Below are 23004 nucleotides of genomic sequence, written 5' to 3' on the forward strand. Positions count from 1 at the left end.
ATGATGTCACCAGGAAACATTCCTCTGAAAGGATCAAAGCTCGAACATCTCAAAGCCATAACAGGAAATTAAGCTACATACTTATTGAAAAAAGATGTGAAGTACTTTTACCGTATAAGAGTAGTGGATGAATGAAGTATATTGAGTAATGAATTGAATGCGGAAGGCAGTCAAAAGTTTTACAATGTGGTAACAGATGGGGAATCACGATTTCACAACTACCTGTCTTCCCGTACATACAAATTGGTAGTTACAAGACCCCTGCTCCTCCTTGGATCTTCAACCTTGATTTGATGTAGTGCTAAATCATATAACTGATTTAACCATCTTTCAAGTATCTCATGATTTATATTGTTCATTAACAATAGATATTTTGAGATTTTTATTGATTATCGAGGATAGATTCGTTAAAACCAGATTCATTTGCCTTAAGTTACGAGATAGATTCTTTTGTTGGAGACCCATAGTTACTTACCTGTAGGATACCAGGGCCCTAACACTGACCTTAACGCCTAACCCATTCTTGCATTACTCTACTGGTAACTGGATTAGTGGGATTTGTGCCAAGTGTTTGCTCAGTCTTGGGTTTTTAGAGCAAAAACATTTACGTCCTTGACAAATATTATCTTGTAACCCTTAACGAATTTGCAGGTAGAGTGGTGGATTCTAGTGACATTAACAGGTAGAGATTATAATTAGGTAGAATATGTGAATTATAATTTCATCTAGCTGTGATAAATGAAGGAAAAACTGTACACTGACTAATTTTGGGAATATTTTGCCTTACATCGAATTCTTTATATATCAAAAGTAAGGGTAAGTCATTAGAACATTTTTAATATATTAAAAATGCAAAAAACACTTTTTTTCTGTATAGATGGATATCAATGAAACTGAAAAGGAACCATTGAAGTCCATATGATTTGGAGTGGTTTGTTTACAAGTTTGGCGGCTGATGAATGACTTGGTTGTGTTTAGGGGATAGGAGGTAATATTCACTGTAATGACTTGAAAGCTTTTTGTGAACTACAAATATAAACTAGAAGTGGAGGTAAACCCAGGAAAACCGCACAACGAAAACGGGAAAAGTTTTACCGTAGAAGGCCCCATGGCATCGTAAATAAACATGAAAAAATACGGTAACGGAGTATGAATCTGAGACCTATTTGATTTCTTTAGTTTATGGCAGGAAAATATTCATTAGTTTCAAGTGACTGTACATTCATAATGCCCAGTTTGCACAAGTCATGGAATTACCGGAGGAATTGCTAACTTGTGACTTGCATTTGATGAATTGGGAATATGATACACTGACAAGAACCTCGTAGCAAACCCAAAGAAACTTTCATTTGGGTGCGTATGTATATGTACAGAGCACGACATGCCTGGTGTCAAGAGAGTACGTGACAATGAAAGAGACGATCATGAGAGTGAAAATGAAGATGGGGATCAAGACTCTGAAAGTGATCGAAGTTCCCTGGACGAGTCAATATCATCTGATGGATCAGAGTCTGATGATTCTTCAGGTAAGATATTGTTAAATGTCACTCAATTAGGGTATTATTATGTGCAGTGTCTATTTTCCTTTTTATTGGCGTTGATGAGTGAAATGGAAGGTTTTTCTTAAGCCATGGAATCTGGCATGACAAAACTCTATCAAGTGTCAAGAGTTGATTTGAGTATATCAGAATAACAGCGTATGCCAACTAGATTACCCAAGTTGTGTTCAAATGAGCTGATAGAGCAATTTTTGATATAAAATTAGATTATTATGTCTCCTACTCTTCCTCCTTTATATTAATTATTTCCTCTTCTATGGATAACCAAAATTCGTCGGATGCTGATGACTCATCACTCCATTGCTCCCTTTTCTACAGATTTTCTCTACCCTTTCTTTCTTCATCTGCATCTCATCTCAGCACAACTTCCTTTATAAACTTAACTTGGGATATCTCATTTGGACAAATGGAATGTAGATGAGTTTAGTGCTTCTAAAACCCAGTTTCTGACCATCTCTCCCTTAAATCCCTCACAGTTCTCGGATTTCTTCTGATGGTTCTGTAATTCCACCACTTATATGATGAACATAATGGATTTCACCATAATATCAAACCTGTCTTGAAAACCACTTGTTACATTAACAGCTAAATCTGTCTCTAAAGAAAGTGGGAGTCTTGTTTAGATAGTCGTGTCTTCTCTGAAAAGTTCTTCTATTTTTACAAAAGATTGATTTGTTATTATGTGGAGTACTACTTTTGTATCTGGGGAGCTTCTAGCTCTTCCCACTTAACAGAATTGTCTTAAGCAGTTTGACATTAACTCTCACAGTCTAATTTCACAACTTGACCCACATGCCCTGTGCCACATTTTTGGTTCACTTTTCCTTCTGTGGGCAGGCCTATTACTTTGATATTTGCTATCTAGTGCTAACTGCATGTGTGTCCTACCTGTAGCTAGACCACATATTACTCAGCAAGCTTTTGCATCGCATAGATATCGTGTTGTCATTGGTAATTAAGTATGAATAAATAGATTTTATAACATCCCCTCTCATGATAAAAACTTTGGTACTTATCATAAATATATTATACAAACGTCATACAGTACATCTTCATGCTTTTGTGAAAGTCCGAAGATACTGATTTACTGACTTGAGAAACAATTTACACAGTCCATGGGAATGTAGCATTGTCAGGGAGATCATGCCTGTCTCGGTTGCTTATTGAGAATGATAGATTTATAGATGTGCTGAAGAATAAACAAAATGTCGGTGTAATAGAGACTGCAAAAGATTTTGTTACATGTTACCATGGTGTATTATGCACAGAATGGGAACAAATGCTTTTTAGGAATAGTTATTCATTTCCTGAATAAACAGATCAAAAGACATTATAAGGTAATATCTTGTGCCCCCACAGCAAAAGGTGCTGTTCTCTTATCTGATATGCAAACACACATATTTATGTATCATCATTTGGAGATGATACAGGAATGAATATGAAAATCCCATATTTAGAAGACAATGAAGGATTACACTTGGACAGAAATCAAGTCTTCCAATAGGGCACTGAAAGTACCATGCAATACAGCAACATTTTAATTATTGTTACAAAATATAGAATACAAACTAATACAAAATACTAGCCACACACAGTCATGTCAGATCATGAAAGAGAAATGTAAAAGTATACAAATATAAATTGTTTCTGACCCTATTTTCATGAAAACAGTAAAACAACACAACAAATGAGATCTTTTAAAGCCTAAAATCAAAATAGGAGGAAGCAGTGCTGTTATTCTTAAAAATGCTTACACTGTCCAGGCCAAAATGCTCCCATATACATTTTCTAAGTTAGAAAATATACAAAGATCATTTACAGTTTCCACTGAATTTTTCAAAAATGAAAATTACTGAGAATAAGTGAAAACACTCACACTCAGTTTTAAGCAATATAGTCTATGTGCAAAAATCTCGCCCAGTTGTTTTGACAAATAGGAATTAGTAAAATACTAGAATATCATGAAAATATACCACACTGTTCCAATTCACTCTATTCCTTGCAAGCCTTTCACCCTCCTGTATGTTCAGGACCCGATCGCTCAAAATCTTTTTCACTCCATCCTTCCACCTCCAATTTGGTCTCCCACTTCTCGTTCCCTCCACCTCTTACACATATATCCTTTTTGTCAATCTTTCGTCATTCATTCTCTCCATGTGACCAAACCATTTCAATACACCCTCTTCTGCCCTCTCAACCACACTCTTTTTATTACCACACATCTCTCTTACCCTCTCATTACTTACTCAATCAAACCACCTCACACCACATATAGTCCTCAAACATCTCATTTCCAACACATCCACCCTCCTCTGCACAATCCTATCTATAGCCCATGACTCGCAATCATATAACATTGTTGGAACCACTATTCTTTCAAACATACCCATTTTTGCTCTCCGAGATAACGTTCTTGCCTTCCACACATTCTTCAACGCTCCCAGAACCTTCGCCTCTTCCCCCACCCCATGACTCACTTCCGCTTCCATAAGGTTCCATCCGCTGCTAAATCCACTCCCAGATATCTAAAACACTTCACTTCCTCCAGTTTTTCTCCATTCAAACTTACCTCCCAATTAACTTGTCCCTCAACCCTACTGAACCTGATAACTTTGCTCTTATTCACATTTACTCTCAACTTTCTTCTTTCACATACTTCATGAAACTCAGTCACTAACATCTGCAGTTTCTCACCCGGATCAGCCACCAACGCTGTATCATCAGCGAACAACAACTGACTCACTTCCCAAGCTCTCTCATCCACAACAGACTGCATACTTGCCCCTCTCTCCAAAACTCTTGCATTTATCCCTAACAACCCCATCCATAAACAAATTAAAGAACCATGGAGACATCACGCACCCCTGCCGCAAACCGACATTGACTGGGAACCAGTCACTTTCTTCTCTTCCTACTCGTACACATGCCTTACTTTTTTTTTTTTTTTTTTTTTTTTTTTTTTTTTTTATATACTTTGTCGCTGTCTCCCGCGTTTGCGAGGTAGCGCAAGGAAACAGACGAAAGAAATGGCCCCCCCCCCATACACATGTACATACACACGTCCACACACGCAAATATACATACCTACACAGCTTTCCATGGTTTACCCCAGACGCTTCACATGTCTTGCTTCAATCCACTGACAGCACGTCAACCCCTGTATACCACATGACTCCAATTCACTCTATTTCTTGCCCTCCTTTCACCCTCCTGCATGTTCAGGCCCCGATCACACAAAATCTTTTTCACTCCATCTTTCCACCTCCAATTTGGTCTCCCTCTTCTCCTCGTTCCCTCCACCTCCGACACATATATCCTCTTGGTCAATCTCTCCTCACTCATTCTCTCCATGTGCCCAAACCATTTCAAAACACCCTCTTCTGCTCTCTCAACCACGCTCTTTTTATTTCCACACATCTCTCTTACCCTTACGTTACTTACTCGATCAAACCACCTCACACCACACATTGTCCTCAAACATCTCATTTCCAGCACATCCATCCTCCTGCGCACATCTCTATCCATAGCCCACGCCTCGCAACCATACAACATTGTTGGAACCACTATTCCCTCAAACATACCCATTTTTGCTTTCCGAGATAATGTTCTCGACTTCTACACATTTTTCAAGGCTCCCAAAATTTTCGCCCCCTCCCCCACCCTATGATCCACTTCCGCTTCCATGGTTCCATCCGCTGACAGATCCACTCTCAGATATCTAAAACACTTCACTTCCTCCAGTTTTTCTCCATTCAAACTCACCTCCCAATTGACTTGACCCTCACCCCTACTGTACCTAATAACCTTGCTCTTATTCACATTTACTCTCAACTTTCTTCTTCCACACACTTTACCAAACTCAGTCACCAGCTTCTGCAGTTTCTCACATGAATCAGCCTTACATCCTTGATAAAAACTTTTCACTGCTTCTAGCAATTTACCTCCTTACCATATACTCTTAATACCTTCCACAGAGCATCTCTATCAACTATATCATATGCCTTCCTCAGATCCATAAATGCTACATACAAATCCATTTGTTTTTCTAAGTATTTCTCAACTACATTCTTCAAAGCAAACACCTGTCCCACACATCCTCTAAGACTTCTGAAACCACACAGCTCTTCCCCAGTCTGATGCTCTGTACATGCCTTTTCCCTGTCAATCAAAACCCTCCCATATAATATCCCAGGAATACTCAACAAGCTTATACCTCTGTAATTTGAACATTCACCTTTACCGCCTTTGCATTTGTACAATGGCACTATGCATGCATTCCGCCAATCCTCAGGCACTTCACCATGAACCATACATACATTGAATATCCTTACCAACCAGTCAACAACACTGTCTCCCCCTTTTTGATAAATTCCACAGCAGTACCATCCAAACCCGCCACCTGGCCGGCTTTCAGCTTCTACAAAGCTTTCAATACCTCTCCTCTGTTTCCCAAACATTCTCCCTGACCCCTCTCACTTCGCACGCCACCTCAACCAAAACACCCTACGTCTGCCACTCTGTCATCAAACACATTCAACAAACCTTCAAAATATTCTCTCCATCTCCCTCTCACTTCACCACTACTTGTTATTACCTCCCCATTTGCCCCCTTCACCAGTGTTCCCATTTGTTCTCTTACACACTTTATTTACCTCCTTCCAAAACATGTTTTTATTCTCCCAAAAATTTAGTGATACTCTTACCCCAACTCTCATTTGCCCTCCTTTTCACCTCTTGCACCTTTCTGTTGACTTCTTGCCTCTTTCTTTTATACATTTCCGAGTCATTTGCACTATTTCCATGTAAAAATTGTTCATTTGCCTCTCTCTTCTCTTTCACTAACAATCTTATTCTTCATCCCACCACTCTAATCTGCTCACCTCCCACCTTCCTCATGCCACAGGCATCATTTGCACAAGCCATCGCTGCTTCCCTAAATACATCCCATTCCTCCCCAACTCCCCTTACGTCATTTGCTCTCACCTTTTTCCATTCTGCATTTAATCTCTCCTGGTACTTCCTCACACAAGTCTCCTTTCCAAGGTCATTTACTCTCCACCCTCTTCACCCCACCATTCTCTCTTCTTTTCTGAAAACCTCTACATATCTTCACCGTCGCCTCCACAGGAAAATGATCAGACATCCCTTCAGTTGCCCGTCTCAGCACATTAACATCCAAAATTCTCTCTTTCATGTGTCTGTCAATTAACATGTAATCCAATAACACTCTCTGGCCATTTCCCTCTACTTACATACATATAATTATGTATATCTCTCTTTTTAAACCAGGTATTCCCAGTCACCAGTCCCTTTTCAGCACACAAATCTACATATATACAATATATGCATATATACAAATCTATGTATATTATTATTATTACTATTATTTTTATTATACTTTGTCGCTGTCTCTCAAGTTAGTGAGGTAGCGCAAGGAAACAGATGAAAGAATGGCCCAACCCACCCATATGCACATGTATATACATAAATGCCCACACACATACTCGTATACATACCCATACATTTCAACGTATACATACACATACATACACACGTGTGCATATACATCTGCCTTCATCCATTTCCGCTGCCACCCCACCACACATGAAAAAGCATCCCTTTTTCCCCCACATGCATGTGAGGTAGCGCTAGGAAAGGACAACAAAGGCCACATTCGTTCACGCTCAATCTTTAGCTGTCATGTGTAATGCATTGAAACCACAGCTCCCTTTCCACATCCAGGCCCCACAAAACTTTCCATGGTTTACCCCAAACGCTTCACATGCCCTGGTTCAATCCATTGACAGCATGTGATATATATTTATATAGCATTAATGGGATGGCCTTGATTAGGGTCTCTGCTGCCTATGCCATCTCAGTTAAAAAGAAAAAAGATGCATTCATTTATTAAGAAAGACCTTTTTTAATAGGATGTAATTTTAGCGATATTAGTATTACTTTGATAATCGTTTTTTGTGGATGGTTCTACAGAACTTGATGAGGAAGAATGTGACAGACGGCGAGGAGAGTACCTGACTGACCTCTCAGACCTGGAACAACAGTTTTCTTTGCTTCGAGAACAGTAAGTATACAATTGCATGATATATACATAGTAATACACATTCTTATTTTCATTTTCTTTCTTTCAACTGGTTCATGAAATCAAGTTAAGCAATGATAACTGCTACACCATGGAAGCACATTGGTATTTGAAGTTTGCACATGGTATCCACATTGATATCCAAATATCCTTTGGTTGGTTTTCCCATGTCCCTGTGGAATGGATAAAATCTTGATAATATTTTAATAGTCTATACTTTTAAATAACTTTTGAGAACCAAAAGTAGATATCCAAACATAATGTGCTTCACCCTCTGTGATAAGTAAGGAAACTGGTTCTGTTAATCTGGATGTTGTTTTATATACTCATACTCTCATTCCATCAGGCTGTATCGTGAACGAGTAACTCAGGTTGAAGCTAAGTTGGATGAAGTTCGAGTAGGGGAAGCTGCTGAGTATCTTGTGCCACTTGAAGAACTCCAAGAGGCCATGCGGATTCGGCTTGAGGTGGCATGTATTCTTAGACAGTTGCGGCTTCAGAACATCAATAATAAACACGAGGCAGAGGTGCTTGCCTCAAAACAAAATTTTGAGGTCAGTAAAGTTGAGCTTTTTCCTGTAAACCATTCACAGAGGAATTTTTGTGCGGTACATGAAAGACATATAAGCACATCCCAAGAAACATTGTTGCTAGACTTGATAACCTAGTCATATTATAAGATCTTTAAATATTATGAAATTTAGAGAAATTAATACTCTAAAGAATATATTTTGTATGCAGTAAGCAACAGATTTCACCTGCAGCAGTTATTACTGTAACTTTGAGAAGACCCCTTCTAGTGCAATTAGATGTGAGTGAATTTGATTGGGGAACTTAGGATAAAATGTAATGGAGACCATTTTTTTATAATGATGTTAAAACCTATAGGGTTAGAAGAAGACTGTTCAGATGGCTAAAGATTGTTCCAGATGATACCTTGATGTACAGCATATGTGGCACCAGAGAACAAAATTGGTGTGAAACAAGCAGCATATGTAGTGAGCGCTATGTAGCTTCTTTACATACTGTTGGCATTATTACTTGTTAGTAGGCAGTAGCTAGCTGTCTCTCTTTCTCTTTAAATAGATGATCACAGGATTCGAAAGAATAGGGCCTGGAAAAGAGCATTAATTTCCTCTCCAACTATTTTTAAGCCATAGCTGATGATTATTCCGGCTCACTTCTTAACCTTACTTACATTTAAGTTATTGTGCTTGTAAGATTTCTTGTTCAGAAGTTACAACTCTGAAAGCTGAGGCCTTCTTTGGAGTGCTTTGGGGTAGTGTGTATTCATTGATTTAATTGTATCAGGGCAAACAACTTCTGAAGAGAATTTTGACTGTACTAATTGTGATTTAGTAGCTTAATGTGTTCAGAGGACCTGACTTCCTTTATTTTTGTGTTTATAGATATTTTCTGTATTGCAGTATGACATGGGATACAAGATTGTTTATGAAGTGATGTTTACAATGACACAGTCAGGCTGAAGCTCTTTTTAGTCATTGTTTTCTTATTGTAGGCTTCACGAGGAAGTTATTTGGCTTCTTAATTGAGAACCCTACTTCATACCGTGATAAGTGTTTTATTAGAATCTTTTCTGTTGACTGTTATAGTTTAGTGTGGATGAGATTATTCTTTTATTACAGAATGAGAAAGTGATGTTATGGGATACAATTGAAAGTGAACTAGAAGAAAAAATACGGCGTCTTGAAGAAGATCGAAACAATGTTGATGTTAATAGCCAAGTTTGGGCAGAACAAAATCTACATAGGAAGAGGCGAAGACACAGACAGGTATATATATCTATTTGAAAGGAGTACTGCAATGAAAATATTTTTTCTATTTTCTGACATATTTGTTTAACGTTTCCCATGATAGTGAGATAGTGTCAGAAACAGACAGAATTTGTTTCGTTTGTTCTCTGCCACTTTTTAGCTGTCATGTATAGTGCACGAAAACAACATCCCCCTATTACTTAACCAGGCCCTACAGACTGCTCTGTGGTATCCCGTGACTTCTTTATCTGCCCTGGTTCAATCACTTGACGGCATTCCCCTCCTTGTATACCAAATTGCTCCATTTCACTCTATCCTCTTTAGTCCTACACCCTCTTGCATGTTTAGGTCCTCAAACTCTCAAAACCTTTTTCATTCCATTCTTCCCTCTCCAGTTTGGTCTCCTCCTTCTTGTCCCATTCCATTTTTGACACATACCCTCTCTCCTCTTTGTCAGCCTCTTATCCTTTCTCTATGTCCAGATCAATTCAGCACTTCCTCATCAGCTTGATTAACCAGACTGTTCCCATTACCACACCTCTCTCTTACCTTATGATTTCTTATTTGTTGTATCTTCCTTATATCACTTGTTGCTCTAAAACATTTCATTTCTAACACATTCACCCTCATCCATACTATCTCACCAAGAAACCAATGCCTTGTATGAATGCAACACCAGTGGGACTACTAATCCATCAAACTTGCCCATCTTTGTCCTCATTAACAGCGACCTCTCTTTCCACGCGCTCCTCAAAACGCCCAGGACCATAGTACCCCAACTTGACATATGGCATACTTCAGCTTCCTTAGTTCCATTTGCTACCATGTCCACTCCTAGGTATCTAAAGCATCCCACGTTCTGTAAGTTCTCTCCATTCAAACTCACACGCCAGCTAACCTTAATAACCTTGCTTTCATTCACGTTTACTGATTTTTTTCACACGTACTCCCAGACTCCTACATTATTTCTGCAGTTTCTGACTAGAATCTGCCACCAGCACTGTCATCAGCAAACAAAAAACTGACTAACTTCCCTTGCCAGGTTTTAGGAAGGGGGCTTTGGTTTTGGTCCGTTCCGTTACACATGACAGCTAGAGAATGGATTTGAGTAAATGAGGCCCTTTCTTTACATACTTCTTGTGCTATTTAACTAACAAGGAATGGCAAACAGATTTGCAAGGAAAAGAAAGATCATCCTCCTGTCTCATCCAGGTTGCCATGTTGCCTATGATCTTGTTGTGTTCTTCCTCAGGCTTCATGAACAGTCAGGCTAGGATGACATTCAACAGCAAACCCATGACTAGCTTGATGTGCTTCTGGTTCTTGTTTCCCATGAACTGAAGCAGGCCAAAGTTTACAGTTATGAGTTCAGTGTAGTCCCTCCTTGTGAAGAGGAGGTCCTCGTCCCTCATGTTGTTGACTCGCCTTTTCCCTGCCTGGACTGCACCCTGTGTAGGCACATTGGTGAACGGTGACTTTACATCGAAACTTGCCTCTTTCAGAAAGAGGTCTTGGAGCAATGATAAATGTCTGAATGATTGAGAATATACATACATACATTTATACCATATATATATTTTTTTGTGAAGCTTTATATAAGCAGAGTTGAAAAGGGTGAACTTGAGGAATGTGTAAAAGTGCCCGAGACTGAAGGGCTCAGAAGTTATTGGTGTAGGCGAGTCTTTAATTTACAAGCAAGAAATAGATTATTAGATGCCAGAAATGTTTTTGAGGATTGTAATCGATAGATTTCTTTTTAGCTGCAGTCTTTTTTCTTAGAAAAATAGTGAAATTGTATTAATCTTACATACATTATTTTTTTCAGGGTTCAAATAGTTCCACAGATCGTAAGAGGAAAAAACCCACAACTGTTGCTGGCCCATACATTGTTTATATGTTGAGGGAACCAGATATTGTGGATGACTGGACTACTATAAAGAAAGCTCTTACTGCTTCAAAACGAAAAAGCAAATGTAAGTTTGTACATACACTAAATTCTCTATCATTCATACTGATTTATTTCTTATATATGTTAACTTAATTTCTTAAACTTATAAAAGCATGAGCTAGCTATAGTGGGTTAAGAATGACTATTAAAGCAAAGTTGATTGTTTTACAGAAAAGGAGCTCAAGTGATATAGAAATTAATTTGGAAATTTTGAAGCAACATTTCAGCTAACCATACCAAACAGAGCAAACACAAGTTGATTTCAAGATGTTCTTAGTAAGTCATTATGATATCAATGCATTGGAATTCCTGGTTACCATATATAAAGTAAAATAGTAGATTTTGAAATAGAATAGTATAGAAATAAAAGAAATTATAAATGATGCAAGGGTTGCAAGTATTCTTTATAGCAAGCAACAGACTCCCAGTGCACCAGTTGTCTTACCACTAACCCAGGTTGTCTCTGTTAAATCCAGGGTGGTTCATAGCTGGTAAATCTGAATGTTCCATGTGCTCCTGGGGGAGGGAAACGGGAGAGAAAGAGGAAGTGGTTATATGTGACTCAAGAAAATGACAATCTATGTACTCCCGAGAGAGAGAGAGAGAGAGAGAGAGAGAGAGAGAGAGAGAGAGAGAGAGAGAGAGAGAGAGGAGGGAGGGAGAATTGAGATGTGACTAAGAAAAGTGATAAGAGAATGTTGGCAAGCAATATTAATAGAATAAAACTTATGTTTTTAAAGTTTAGACATTTTGCATATACCTTTAACCTTTAATCAGGATGACTTCATGGAAATTACCTCTGCTAGTCAAGAAAAATTCACATGAATAAAATGCTTTTCCCTACAGAATATGTCACTGTCATACGTTAATGAAGAAAATTCTTGAAAAGTAGTAACTTTTTTCATATGTTTGTATGGGAAGGAGTAGATGGGGAGGATCTGGGCTGGAGGCACAGATTCTTTTGATTTATGCAAGACAATAAGGATTATGGGATTTTCTAGGCATGATTTAATTCTGCGTATATCTTGTTACTTTGCACACTTGATATTTTTTATTTCGCATTTCATACTTTCCCTATGTGTCATTTCCTTTTTTCATACTTTATTTTTACTGTTTACTGCCCAACGAGGTAGCTCCAGAGGACATGAAAGCTGCCTCATTTGCTGGAATCCACTCACCAGCTGTCATATATAATGCACCGATACCAGTGCTCCCCTATCCACAGCCAAGCCCCTCAGACCTTTCCATGGTTTGGATTTTACTTTATATTGATATGAGTAAAACTAACTAGCATTTTCTTGTAATGTCCTGTATTTCTTGTGTTAGTAAGGTAGTGTTAAGACTTTTCACTTGCAACGTAACTTTGATCGGATTGCATATGCATCGCTCATTGCGGTTTGATCGAGTAAATAATGAATGGGTGAGAGAGATGTGTGGTAATAAAAAGAGTGTGGTTGAGAGAGCAGAAGAGGGTGTATTGAAATAGTTTGGTCACATGGAGAGAATGAGTGAGGAAAGATTGACAAAGAGGATATATGTGTCAGAGGTGGAGGAAACGAGGAGTGGGAAATCAAATTGGAGATGGAAGGATGGAGTGAAAAAGATTGAGCGATTGGGGCCTGAACATACAGGAGAGTGAAAGGCATGCAAGGAATAGAGTGAATTGGAAAGATGTGGTATACCGGGGTCGTCGTGTAGTCAGTGGATTGAACCAGGGCATGTGAAGCGTCTGGGGTAAACCATGGAAAGTTTTGTGGGGCCTGGATGTGGATAGGGAGCTGTGGTTTCGGTGCATTACACATAACAGCTAGAGACTGAGTGTGAACGAATGTGGCCTTTTATCCTTTCCTAGCGCTTCCTCGCGGGGGGAGAGGGTTGCTATTTCATGTGTGGTGGGTTGGCGACGGGAATGAATAAAGGCACCAAGTATGAATTATGTACATGTGTATATATGTATATGGTGGGTTGGGCCATTCTTTCGTCTGTTTCCTTGCGCTACCTCGCTAACGCGGGAGACAGCGACAAAGTATAATAGAAAAAATATTATGATAATATTCCTAATAGTCCACGGGGAAAATGAAACACAATAAGTTCCCAAGTGGACTCTCGTGTAATAATCACATTATCAGGGGAGACACAAGAGAGAAATAACAGTCAGTTGATATACAACGAAGAGACGTAGCTAGGACGCCATTTGTGTCTCCCCTGATGATGTGATTATTACACGAAAGTCCACAAGGGAACTTATCGTGTTTCATTTTCCCCGTGGACTCATAATGGATATATATATATATATATATATATATATATATATATATATATATATATATATATATATATATATATATATATATATATGAAATTAGTTTACTGACGTTAAACACCATTAACCACTGACCACTGTACTGTGAAATGTCATATGATAGCGTTTTGACGGTCCGTCATTTTGAGAAAATTCTCTCTCGATCTAGTATTGGGGTTAATGTGTTAACCCTCGTACGCTTAATGGATTTGGATTTGCATTAGTGCCGTGGAATGTACGGACGGTATACGAGAAATATCAGTCATGGAGTCAAATTTGAATTATGAAACTGTGAAGAAAATAGTGGACGAATTTTAGACAGTAGATCAAAGAACTTCCTCAAAGGTAGCCAAATTATATAGAAATTTGTGTGAACAGTTTCGGGTACTTTTTATTCATGCCAAAACGAACTCCGTAACTATGAGGTACTTGCACTTGACATTTTCCACGAAATCATTAACTATTATTTTTATACCTTGTCTGATATTGTCAACAAAACAGTATGTAACACATTTGCGTCATTTCGAAGCTGGTCTGGGTACACATGTGGAACATATCGTTGGCAATTTTATTTACTCTATTAAATGGCTCTTATGACATTCAGTATGTCTCTATGGTAAATACAGTCATTTCACTTTCAAGTGATATTGCGACCAAACATTTTCTCAACAAGACTGATGACTATATTCTGGAAAATTGATGATTATTAAGAGCACAACCGACAACTCCCTTTACCATACTTACCAACTTTCCTCAAGAATTTGGTAGTGTAGTTCGAGTGTGTGATATGAGTGGTTAATGTTGAATGATCTGGTTTTATCGGTAATACTCGTTCACAGATTCTTATAATTTCTAATCCAGATCTCAGAAAGTCCCTAAGGAAAACGAACTTTCACCTCGGTCATATAAAAGTGATACAGAAAGGCAAATTCTGAAGTGATGTGTGGAATGGTAATTGCGCAATACGCAGGGGCATGATGGTGGCTTGTGATAACAAACGATCATTAGGCAAATACTGATTTGTTAATCACAGTACATCGAGAAAACCCAGTTGGAGCCTCTTTGGTAAGTTCAGCCTTTAGCACTGTACTTTGTACAAGGGTAAAAACAGCCCAAAAAGTGAACATTTACTTGTAATTGAGATTTGTATCGAGGTCACTCTTGGTGAGAGTCCCAGTGTGGAAGAACGATACAGGTACAGTATGGGTAAACCAGTTTAGGGTGACGTCAGTGACCTGGTGGGTGACCTCACTCGCTGAGCGCATCCAACCACCATCGTGCAGGGCTTGACCTAAAGCAGCCTCCAGCCACACATAGCACTGCTGGTCCTTCAAAACCATGTTGCCGTAGTTGTTGTAATGATGTACATGATTTTGAGGTGTGTACTCTAAACGTGGTTAGCAGCACTGACATATACGTATATGTATAAGTGTATAATGTTTCAAGTTTGGTAATATTCACTTATAACGGTGCCATGCTTTTGGAATAAAATTTACTTCATGTTGAATCCTTCCTGTTTGTTTTTTACAGTTGTGTAATGAACACTTTACGACAAGTTCTACGTATTTTCCTTGATTTCTCCCTTAATATTGTTTTTAAGAAATTTTGATGCCGGATAAGTAATTTGCATGGTCATTGATATCTGCAAAAGTATTAAAGAAGATGAACGATTTTGACAATGTTAGAGAATGTTTTTGAAATGTACTGTTACAGAAATTGGCTTAAGATGGTAGATCAGCCTAGATTTGTTAAGTCCATATCACACCATCCTAAGCTGTGGATATTCTTGTACATTTCATATGATGTATATGCAGATTGTGACTTCATTATTCACTGTATGATGTACTTTGCATCTTTTTGAGCATTCCTCTGAATAATCCTCAGCAAAATTTGCCCAAAAGTAAGGGAGCTTTACATAGGAATGATTCATTATGAAGTTTAGATTAACTGTTTCTTGTTTCAAGTAATGTGTGCATTAAATGTGACAGCTGGATTGTGTGGAAATGAGGCCACTATTTGCCTGTTGCTGACACTTCATTGTAAAGGTGGGAGAAGCAGTTGTGAATATCAAGCAAAATGTCTTATATGGCTGAGATTTAAAAACAGTATGAATGAAGAGAGTGACAGAGGATCTGCATGTAAGAATCAGGGGACACAAGGTAAAGAACCTACAACGAGATTTGGCCTGAAAGGTAGTGCAAGATATGTGGCACAAACCACATAACCTGCTTCATTAGTAATGCTGTTCCTCTCAGAGGCCTTTCCTTTAGTGTGATCAACAGTTCTAGGGGGAGACCAAGAAGATTTAAGGATGGAGTGAAGGTAGCTCATGTATAATGGGGCCTAAACACATAGAGAGAATGATAGACTGCCTTGGATAAAATGAGTGTGAGCACTGGCAGAGAAGGGAGTGATGTGCTATCTGCCAGGCTGAGCAAGGGCGTGTACAGATATCAAGGTAAGTGAAGTTGTCGGTAGGGCTCGACTGTGGATGGTGGGTTCTGATTTTTGCACATTTTGTATTGTGTCTTAGAGATTTTATGTGTGCAAATGGAGCTATTGATTGTTCAAGCTTAATGCTTCCTTGCTAAATTGGGAAAGGCAGTTAAGTGTAGAAATGTTATTCATATCAAATTTTCTGTATAAGTAGGCCTAATTGAAGAAACTACCCTTCTTTGTTGCTGAAGTTGTGGATCATAAAGGAGACGTAGATATTGTCACTTTCCACTTTTGCTTTTTCAGTTGGAAAAATCACATCTCCTCGTCACTACACAGAAGCTTTTTCTCTCTGAGGTAAGATGCTTATTTGTTGCATTTGTAGAATTTAGACATATATGCAGAAGAATACTCCAGGTGAAGTGAGTTTTTAAGAATTCATGTTGCTAAGCCATGCCTTTGAAGCATTCATTCTTCATTCTTTTCTTCTAGGAGCTTTTGAATATATTTATTTAATATACTTAATCGCTGTTTCCCTTTGTCAGCGAGGTAGCACTAGGAAAGAGACGAAGAATGACCCAACCACTCATATACACTCATATACTCATATTCATAAACACCCATACATGCACATGTACATACATATACATATGCAGACATATTCATATATGCAAAGGCACATATTCATACTTGCTTGCCTTCACCCATTCCTGTTGCTACCCAGCCACACAACAAATAGCATCCCCCTTTCAGCAAGGAACAGAGAAGGGTGGCCAGATGAGGATATTTACTCAAAAGCTCAGTCCTCTGTTCTTAACGCTACCTTGCTAATGTGGGAAACTGCGAATATGCACAAAAAATTAACAAAAAGAAAAAAAAATGTATTGCAATTGCAGTAGTGCTGATGTTATGACCAACAAAAAGGAATTCTGATTTTCCATTTGACAGTGATTCAAGGTCTACTTTTTCTTTCAAAATATAGGTAAAAAAGATCATTAAGTATTATGTAAATAATGAAATGGAATTATGACCAGTTTAGGTGTCTTTTTGATGTCATTTGTCACAGTAAGAGTTATAGAATATTTTTAACTTTAGGAAAATATTTGAAAATATATATGAAATTCTAGTAATGCATTATGACGCTGTTAGGTTTTGGAAGATCAGGCTTTTTAGATTTTTTTGCTCTTTGTTTTTACAATTTTATTTTAGTACCATATGTATATTACAGATTGTCTTGTTTTGAATGCAGGTGATATTTACAGTGTACATGAAATGTTCTTATTTTTTTTACATTTTGATGTTAGATGCATTGTCTGCAAAGAACTTTGTCATTCCGCCCCATATATTTTCAGAGGCAATTTATGGTTAAGGTTTATTGTGGGCACAAGCATATGACATGGAAACTTTACCAGAAGAGTTGTTGATAAGGGCTTAAAGTGGTGGATGAGACACTAAAGGTGGACTGGGGGATGTGTGGAGGGAGAGGAATGGCACAAAGTTTGTCATACCTAAGAAAAGAAAACAAAAAACAAAAAACCGAATATCTGATTCGACATCTGTTTTAACTAGAGGTTGAAGAGTTCTCCGAAGCCTTTTAAGAATTTATCCATTGTTATATGTATTGCCTGCTGCTTTCTCCTTACATAAGTCTTTATCTATGATGCAATGATCACTTACTAAAGAGGGGCATACCCTTTTTTAGGTCGTTGAATGCATGTGTTAATCCTATGGTCATATAGTAATGGTCAAACTTCAGTCAACCATGAGTTTTTTATTTTTAACATCATTGGGTCTCCTGATACACTTACACCCAGTGCTCCGAGTAGTTTTGATTAATGATTAACACTCATTACAGACATACTGACATGGTTACACTTACTTTGGAGGCAGCACAAACTGTAACAAACTGAGATGAGGGTTGCTGCCAGATGCAATATGTTCTTGTTTTTAGGTTGACCACTGGTGGGTGGGATATGAATCCAAAGTTGTTTTGCTTTGACTTCATTATTAAATGTATGATGATTGAAAAGCTTCCAGATGTTTTGAAATTTCTTATTATAAGTAGAGAAGAATGAATTATAAAAGTTTGAGGATCATTGTAGAATGGCGCAATTGTGTTCCTTGAGAGCTGTCATTCTACCGGAATGTTGCTGTTTCCTGTGGGGCAGGGTAGCGACAGGGATGGATGAAGGCAAGCTAGTATGAATATGTACATGTGTGTGTATGTATATGTCTGTGTATGTGTATGTATATGTTGATATGTATATGAGTGTATGGGCCATTCTTTGTCTGCTTCCTGGTGCTACCTCGCTGAAGTAAGAAACTGATGATGTATGATAAATAAGTATAAATAGATTAATATATATATCTCCATCAACTGAAAGTTGATGGAGATATATATATTAATTGATTATTGGTGCATATGCACCTGGGCATGAGAAGAAAGATCATGAGAGGCAAGTGTTTTGAGAGCAGCTGAATGAGTGTGTTAGTGGTTTTAATGCACGAGACCAGGTTATAGTGATGGGTGGTTTGAATGCAAAGGTGAGTAATGTGGCAGTTGAGGGAATAATTGGTATACATGGAGTGTTCAGTGTTGTAAATGGAAATGGTGAAGAGCTTGTAGATTTATGTGCTGAAAAAGGACTGGTGATTGGGAATACCTGGTTTAAAAAGTGAGATATACATAAGTATATGTATGTAAGTTGGAGAGATGGCCAGAGAGCGTTATTGGATTACGTGTTAATTGATAGGCGCGCGAAAGAGAGACTTTTGGATGTTAATGTGCTGAGAGGTGCAACTGGAGGGATGTCTGATCATTATCTTGTGGAGGCGAAGGTGAAGATTTGTAGGGGTTTTCAGAAAAGAAGAGAGAATGTTGGGGTGAAGAGAGTGGTGAGAGTAAGTGAGCTTAGGAAGGAGACGTGTGTGAGGAAGTACCAGGAGAGACTGAGTACAGAATGGAAAAAGGTGAGAACAAAGGAGGTAAGGGGAGTGGGGGAGGAATGGGATGTATTTAGGGAAGCAGTGATGGCTTGCGCAAAAGATGCTTGTGGCATGAGAAGCGTGGGAGGTGGGTTGATTAGAAAGGGTAGTGAGTGGTGTGATGAAGAAGTAAGATTATAAGTGAAAGAAGAGAGAGGCATTTGGACGATTTTTGCAGGGAAAAAATGCAAATGAGTGGGAGATGTATAAAAGAAAGAGGCAGGAGGTCAAGAGGAAGGTGCAAGAGGTGAAAAAGAGGGCAAATAAGAGTTGGGGTGAGAGAGTATCATTAAATTTTAGGGAGAATAAAAAGATGTTTTGGAAGGAGGTAAATAAAGTGCGTAAGACAAGGGAGCAAATGGGAACCTCAGTGAAGGGGGCTATTGGGGATGTGATAACAAGTAGTGGTGATGTGAGAAGGAGATGGAGTGAGTATTTTGAAGGTTTGTTGAATGTGTTAGATGATAGAGTGGCAGATATGGGGTGTTTTGGTCGAGGTGGTGTGCAAAGTGAGAGGGTTAGGGAAAATGATTTGGTAAACAGAGAAGACGTAGTAAAAGCTTTGCGGAAGATGAAAGCCGACAAGGCAGCAGGTTTGGATGGTATTGCACTGGAATTTATTAAAAAAGGGGGTGACTGAATTGTTGACTGGTTGGTAAGGTTATTTAATGTATGTATGACTCATGGTGAGGTGCCTGAGGATTGGCGGAATGCTTGCATAGTGCCATTGTACAAAGGCAAAGGGGATAAGAGTGAGTGCTCAAATTACAGAGGTATAAGTTTGTTGAGTATTCCTAGTAAATTATATGGGAGGGTATTGATTGAGAGGGTGAAGGCATGTACAGAGCATCAGATTGGGGAAGAGCAGTGTGGTTTCAGAAGTGGTTGAGGATGTGTGGATCAGGTGTTTGTTTTGAAGAATGTATGTGAGAAATACTTAGAAAAGCAAATGGATTTGTATGTAGCATTTATGGATCTGGAGAAGGCATATGATAGAGTTGATAGAGATGCTCTGTGGAAGGTATTAAGAATATATGGTGTGGGAAGCAAGTTGCTAGAAGCAGTGAAAAGTTTTTGTCGAGGATGTAAGGCATGTGTACGTATAGGAAGAGAGGAAAGTGATTGGTTCTCAGTGAATGTAGGTTTGCGGCAGGGGTGTGTGATGTCTCCATGGTTGTTTAATTTGTTTATGGATGGGGTTGTTAGGGAGGTGAATGCAAGAGTTTTGGAAAGAGGGGCAAGTATGCAGTCTGTTGTGGATGAGAGAGCTTGGGAAGTGTCAGTTGTTGTTCGCTGATGATACAGCACTGGTGGCTGATTCATGTGAGAAACTGCAGAAGTGGGTGACTGAGTTTGGCAAAGTGTGTGGAAAAGAAAGTTGAGAGTAAATGTGAATAAGAGCAAGGTTATTAGGTACAGTAGGGTTGAGGGTCAAGTCAAGTGGAAGGTAAGTTTGAATGGAGAAAAACTGAAGGAAGTGAAGTGTTTTAGATATCTGGGAGTGGATTTGGCAGCGGATGGAACCATGGAAGCGGAAGTGAATCATAGGGTGGGGGAGGGGGCGAAAATTCTGGGAGCCTTGAAGAATGTGTGGAAGTTGAGAATATTATCTCGGAAAGCAAAAATGGGTATGTCTGAAGGAATAGTGGTTCCAACAATGTTGTATGGTTGTGAGGCATGGGCTATGGATAGAGTTGTGCGGAGGAGGGTGGATGTGCTGGAAATGAGATGTTTGAGGACAATATGTGGTGTGAGGTGGTTTGATCGAGTAAGTAACGTAAGGGTAAGAGAGATGTGTGGTAATAAAGAGTGTGGTTGAGAGAGCAGAAGAGGGTGTTTTGAAATGGTTTGGTCACATGGAGAGAATGAGTGAGGAAAGATTGACCAAGAGGATATATGTGTCGGAGGTGGAGGGAACGAGGAGAAGTGGGAGACCAAATTGGAGGTGGAAAGATGGAGTGAAAAAGATTTTGAGTGATTGGGGCCTGAACATGCAGGAGGGTGAAAGGTGTGCAAGGAATAGTGTGAATTGGATCGATGTGGTATACCGGGGTCGATGTGCTGTCAATGGATTGAATCAGGGCATGTGAAGCATCTGGGGTAAACCATGGAAAGTTGTGTGGGGCCTGGATGTGGAAAGGGAGATGTGGTTTCGGGCATTATTGTATGACAGCTAGAGACTGAGTGTGAACGAATAGGGCCTTTGTTGTCTTTTCCTAGCGCTACCTCACACACATGAGGGGGGAGGGGGATGTTATTCCATGTGTGGCGAGGTGGCGATGGGAATGAATAAAAGCAGACAGTGTGAATTGTGTGCATGGGTATATATGTATATGCCTGTGTGTGTATATATATGTGTACATTGAGATGTATAGTTATGTATATTTGCATGTGTGGTTGTGTATGTATATACATGTGTATGTGGGTGGGTTGGGCCGTTCTTTCGTCTGTTTCCTTTCGCTACCTCGCTAACGCAGGAGACAGCGACAAAGCAAAATAAAATAAAAATATATCCCTGGGGATAGGGGAGAAAGAATACTTCCCATGTATTCCCTGTGTGTCATAGAAGGCGACTAAAAGGGGAGGGAGTGGGGGGGCTGGAATTCTTCCCCCTCTCATTTTTTAATTTCCCAGAAGGAACAGAGTAGGGGGCCAAGTAAGGATTTCCCTGGAGGGTTCAGACCTCTGTTCTTAACGCTACCTCGCAAATGTGGGAAATGGCAAATAGTATGAAAAAATAAGATAAATATATCCCACCCGCTTGAGGTTGCAACGCAAGTGAGCACTTGACTTTGGTGAGGTTTATTATTGGGAGCACAGTCTCGTGCAAGAACTTTTCACTCAATAGGATTGTTCATTTCCCTGCTACTGAAAGTAGTGCATCTTTGGGGTGCAGGAACCTCTAGAAAGAGGTCCTGGTTACATCAGTACTCTTCCTTAGAAATTGGATCTTGGGTAATTAAAAGTAATATAGGTAGATAGATAGATAGATAGATAGCACATATGAGAGGCCATGATACATGCATTCAGTTGTCTATCCTGTTTAGGTACCATGAAAAAATGATTTATATATGTAACTAATTCTTATTTCTTTTTGTTTCAGGTTGAGCCACTGCTGATATCAGAGTTTGTGTTTCTAATGTTTTCATTGTAGATCTGTATATTTTGGTTTAAGACTCACTAACATTGTTGCCATATATGATTAACTGTCTGATATGTACAGTAAGGAGTAGATACAATTTCTTACACCAGATTAAAAAAAAGATCACAAGCATGCTTTCCAGAATATTTTAAGTTGCTGTATTAAGGGTTACAAGATTAATGGAAACTTACTGGCAATTGTTATCATCAGTATTAATTCATCATACAAAATCTGTGAATCAGTAATGTAGAGAATGAGGTCTATTGAACCCAGGTTAGTGCTGATGTACTCAACCTTATAAGTTGGTAACAAAATTGTGTTCAGAGCATTAGTTCTTGATAAAATGAATCGTGTGAAAACTCACAATTATTTTTCGTCTTTGCAAATTAGTATGTAAGTTAATATTAAAAGATTTTTTTATTAATATTGATTATTGCCTTTCATAAGTTTAACATAAACCTGTTCTTATGTCAGTTTTTTATTAAAATAAAAAGTTCTTTTTGTCTTTCTGTAATCCAAAAGCTGTCCATCCAGACTAGATTCATTGAATTACCTGAGTCTTCTGGTAGTTGCTGTATTATAATGGATGGAATATGCTTTAAAACTATAAGCGAGATTTGTGTTGAGATATACTACCTTATTGACATTAGAACTTGATAACAAAAATATGCTTTGATAACTGAAAACCTCTCTTGATCAAGATAAACATCAACAGCTGAAATGCAGTCTTTTTAACTGTCTAAACATTTATATACAT

General features: G+C 38.6%; 1 protein-coding gene across 2 annotated transcripts; it reads left to right on the forward strand.

The window, feature by feature from the left end:
* The first annotated feature begins 911 nt into the window (after positions 1–911).
* Brms1 (breast cancer metastasis-suppressor 1-like protein) lies at positions 912–22745 on the forward strand. Of its 2 annotated transcripts, XM_071672091.1 has the most exons (7): positions 912–1526; positions 7551–7641; positions 8006–8213; positions 9306–9452; positions 11260–11407; positions 16427–16477; positions 22209–22745. In XM_071672091.1, exons 1-6 carry the CDS (start codon positions 1382–1384, stop codon positions 16474–16476), a joined length of 789 nt encoding a protein of 262 aa, XP_071528192.1. In that variant the 5' UTR covers positions 912–1381; the 3' UTR covers position 16477; positions 22209–22745. The 2 variants fall into 2 exon arrangements, with proteins under 2 accessions (XP_071528192.1, XP_071528202.1); XM_071672101.1 differs by lacking the exons at positions 16427–16477; positions 22209–22745 and adding an exon at positions 11554–11982 and having other exon boundaries at positions 915–1526.
* Positions 22746–23004: the final 259 nt, after the last annotated feature.

This window comes from Panulirus ornatus, chromosome 2 (genome assembly GCF_036320965.1).
Source record: "Panulirus ornatus isolate Po-2019 chromosome 2, ASM3632096v1, whole genome shotgun sequence".
In the NCBI taxonomy this organism is placed as follows: Eukaryota; Metazoa; Arthropoda; class Malacostraca; order Decapoda; family Palinuridae; genus Panulirus; species Panulirus ornatus.

Bases quoted from the DNA above. Each gene is read 5' to 3' on its own strand.
- Brms1 (XM_071672091.1), top strand. From the start codon at position 1,382: ATGCCTGGTGTCAAGAGAGTACGTGACAATGAAAGAGACGATCATGAG. The intron at 7,642-8,005 runs GTAAGTATACAA...TCATTCCATCAG, and splicing joins TTTTCTTTGCTTCGAGAACA to GCTGTATCGTGAACGAGTAA. The intron at 9,453-11,259 runs GTATATATATCT...TATTTTTTTCAG, and splicing joins AGAGGCGAAGACACAGACAG to GGTTCAAATAGTTCCACAGA.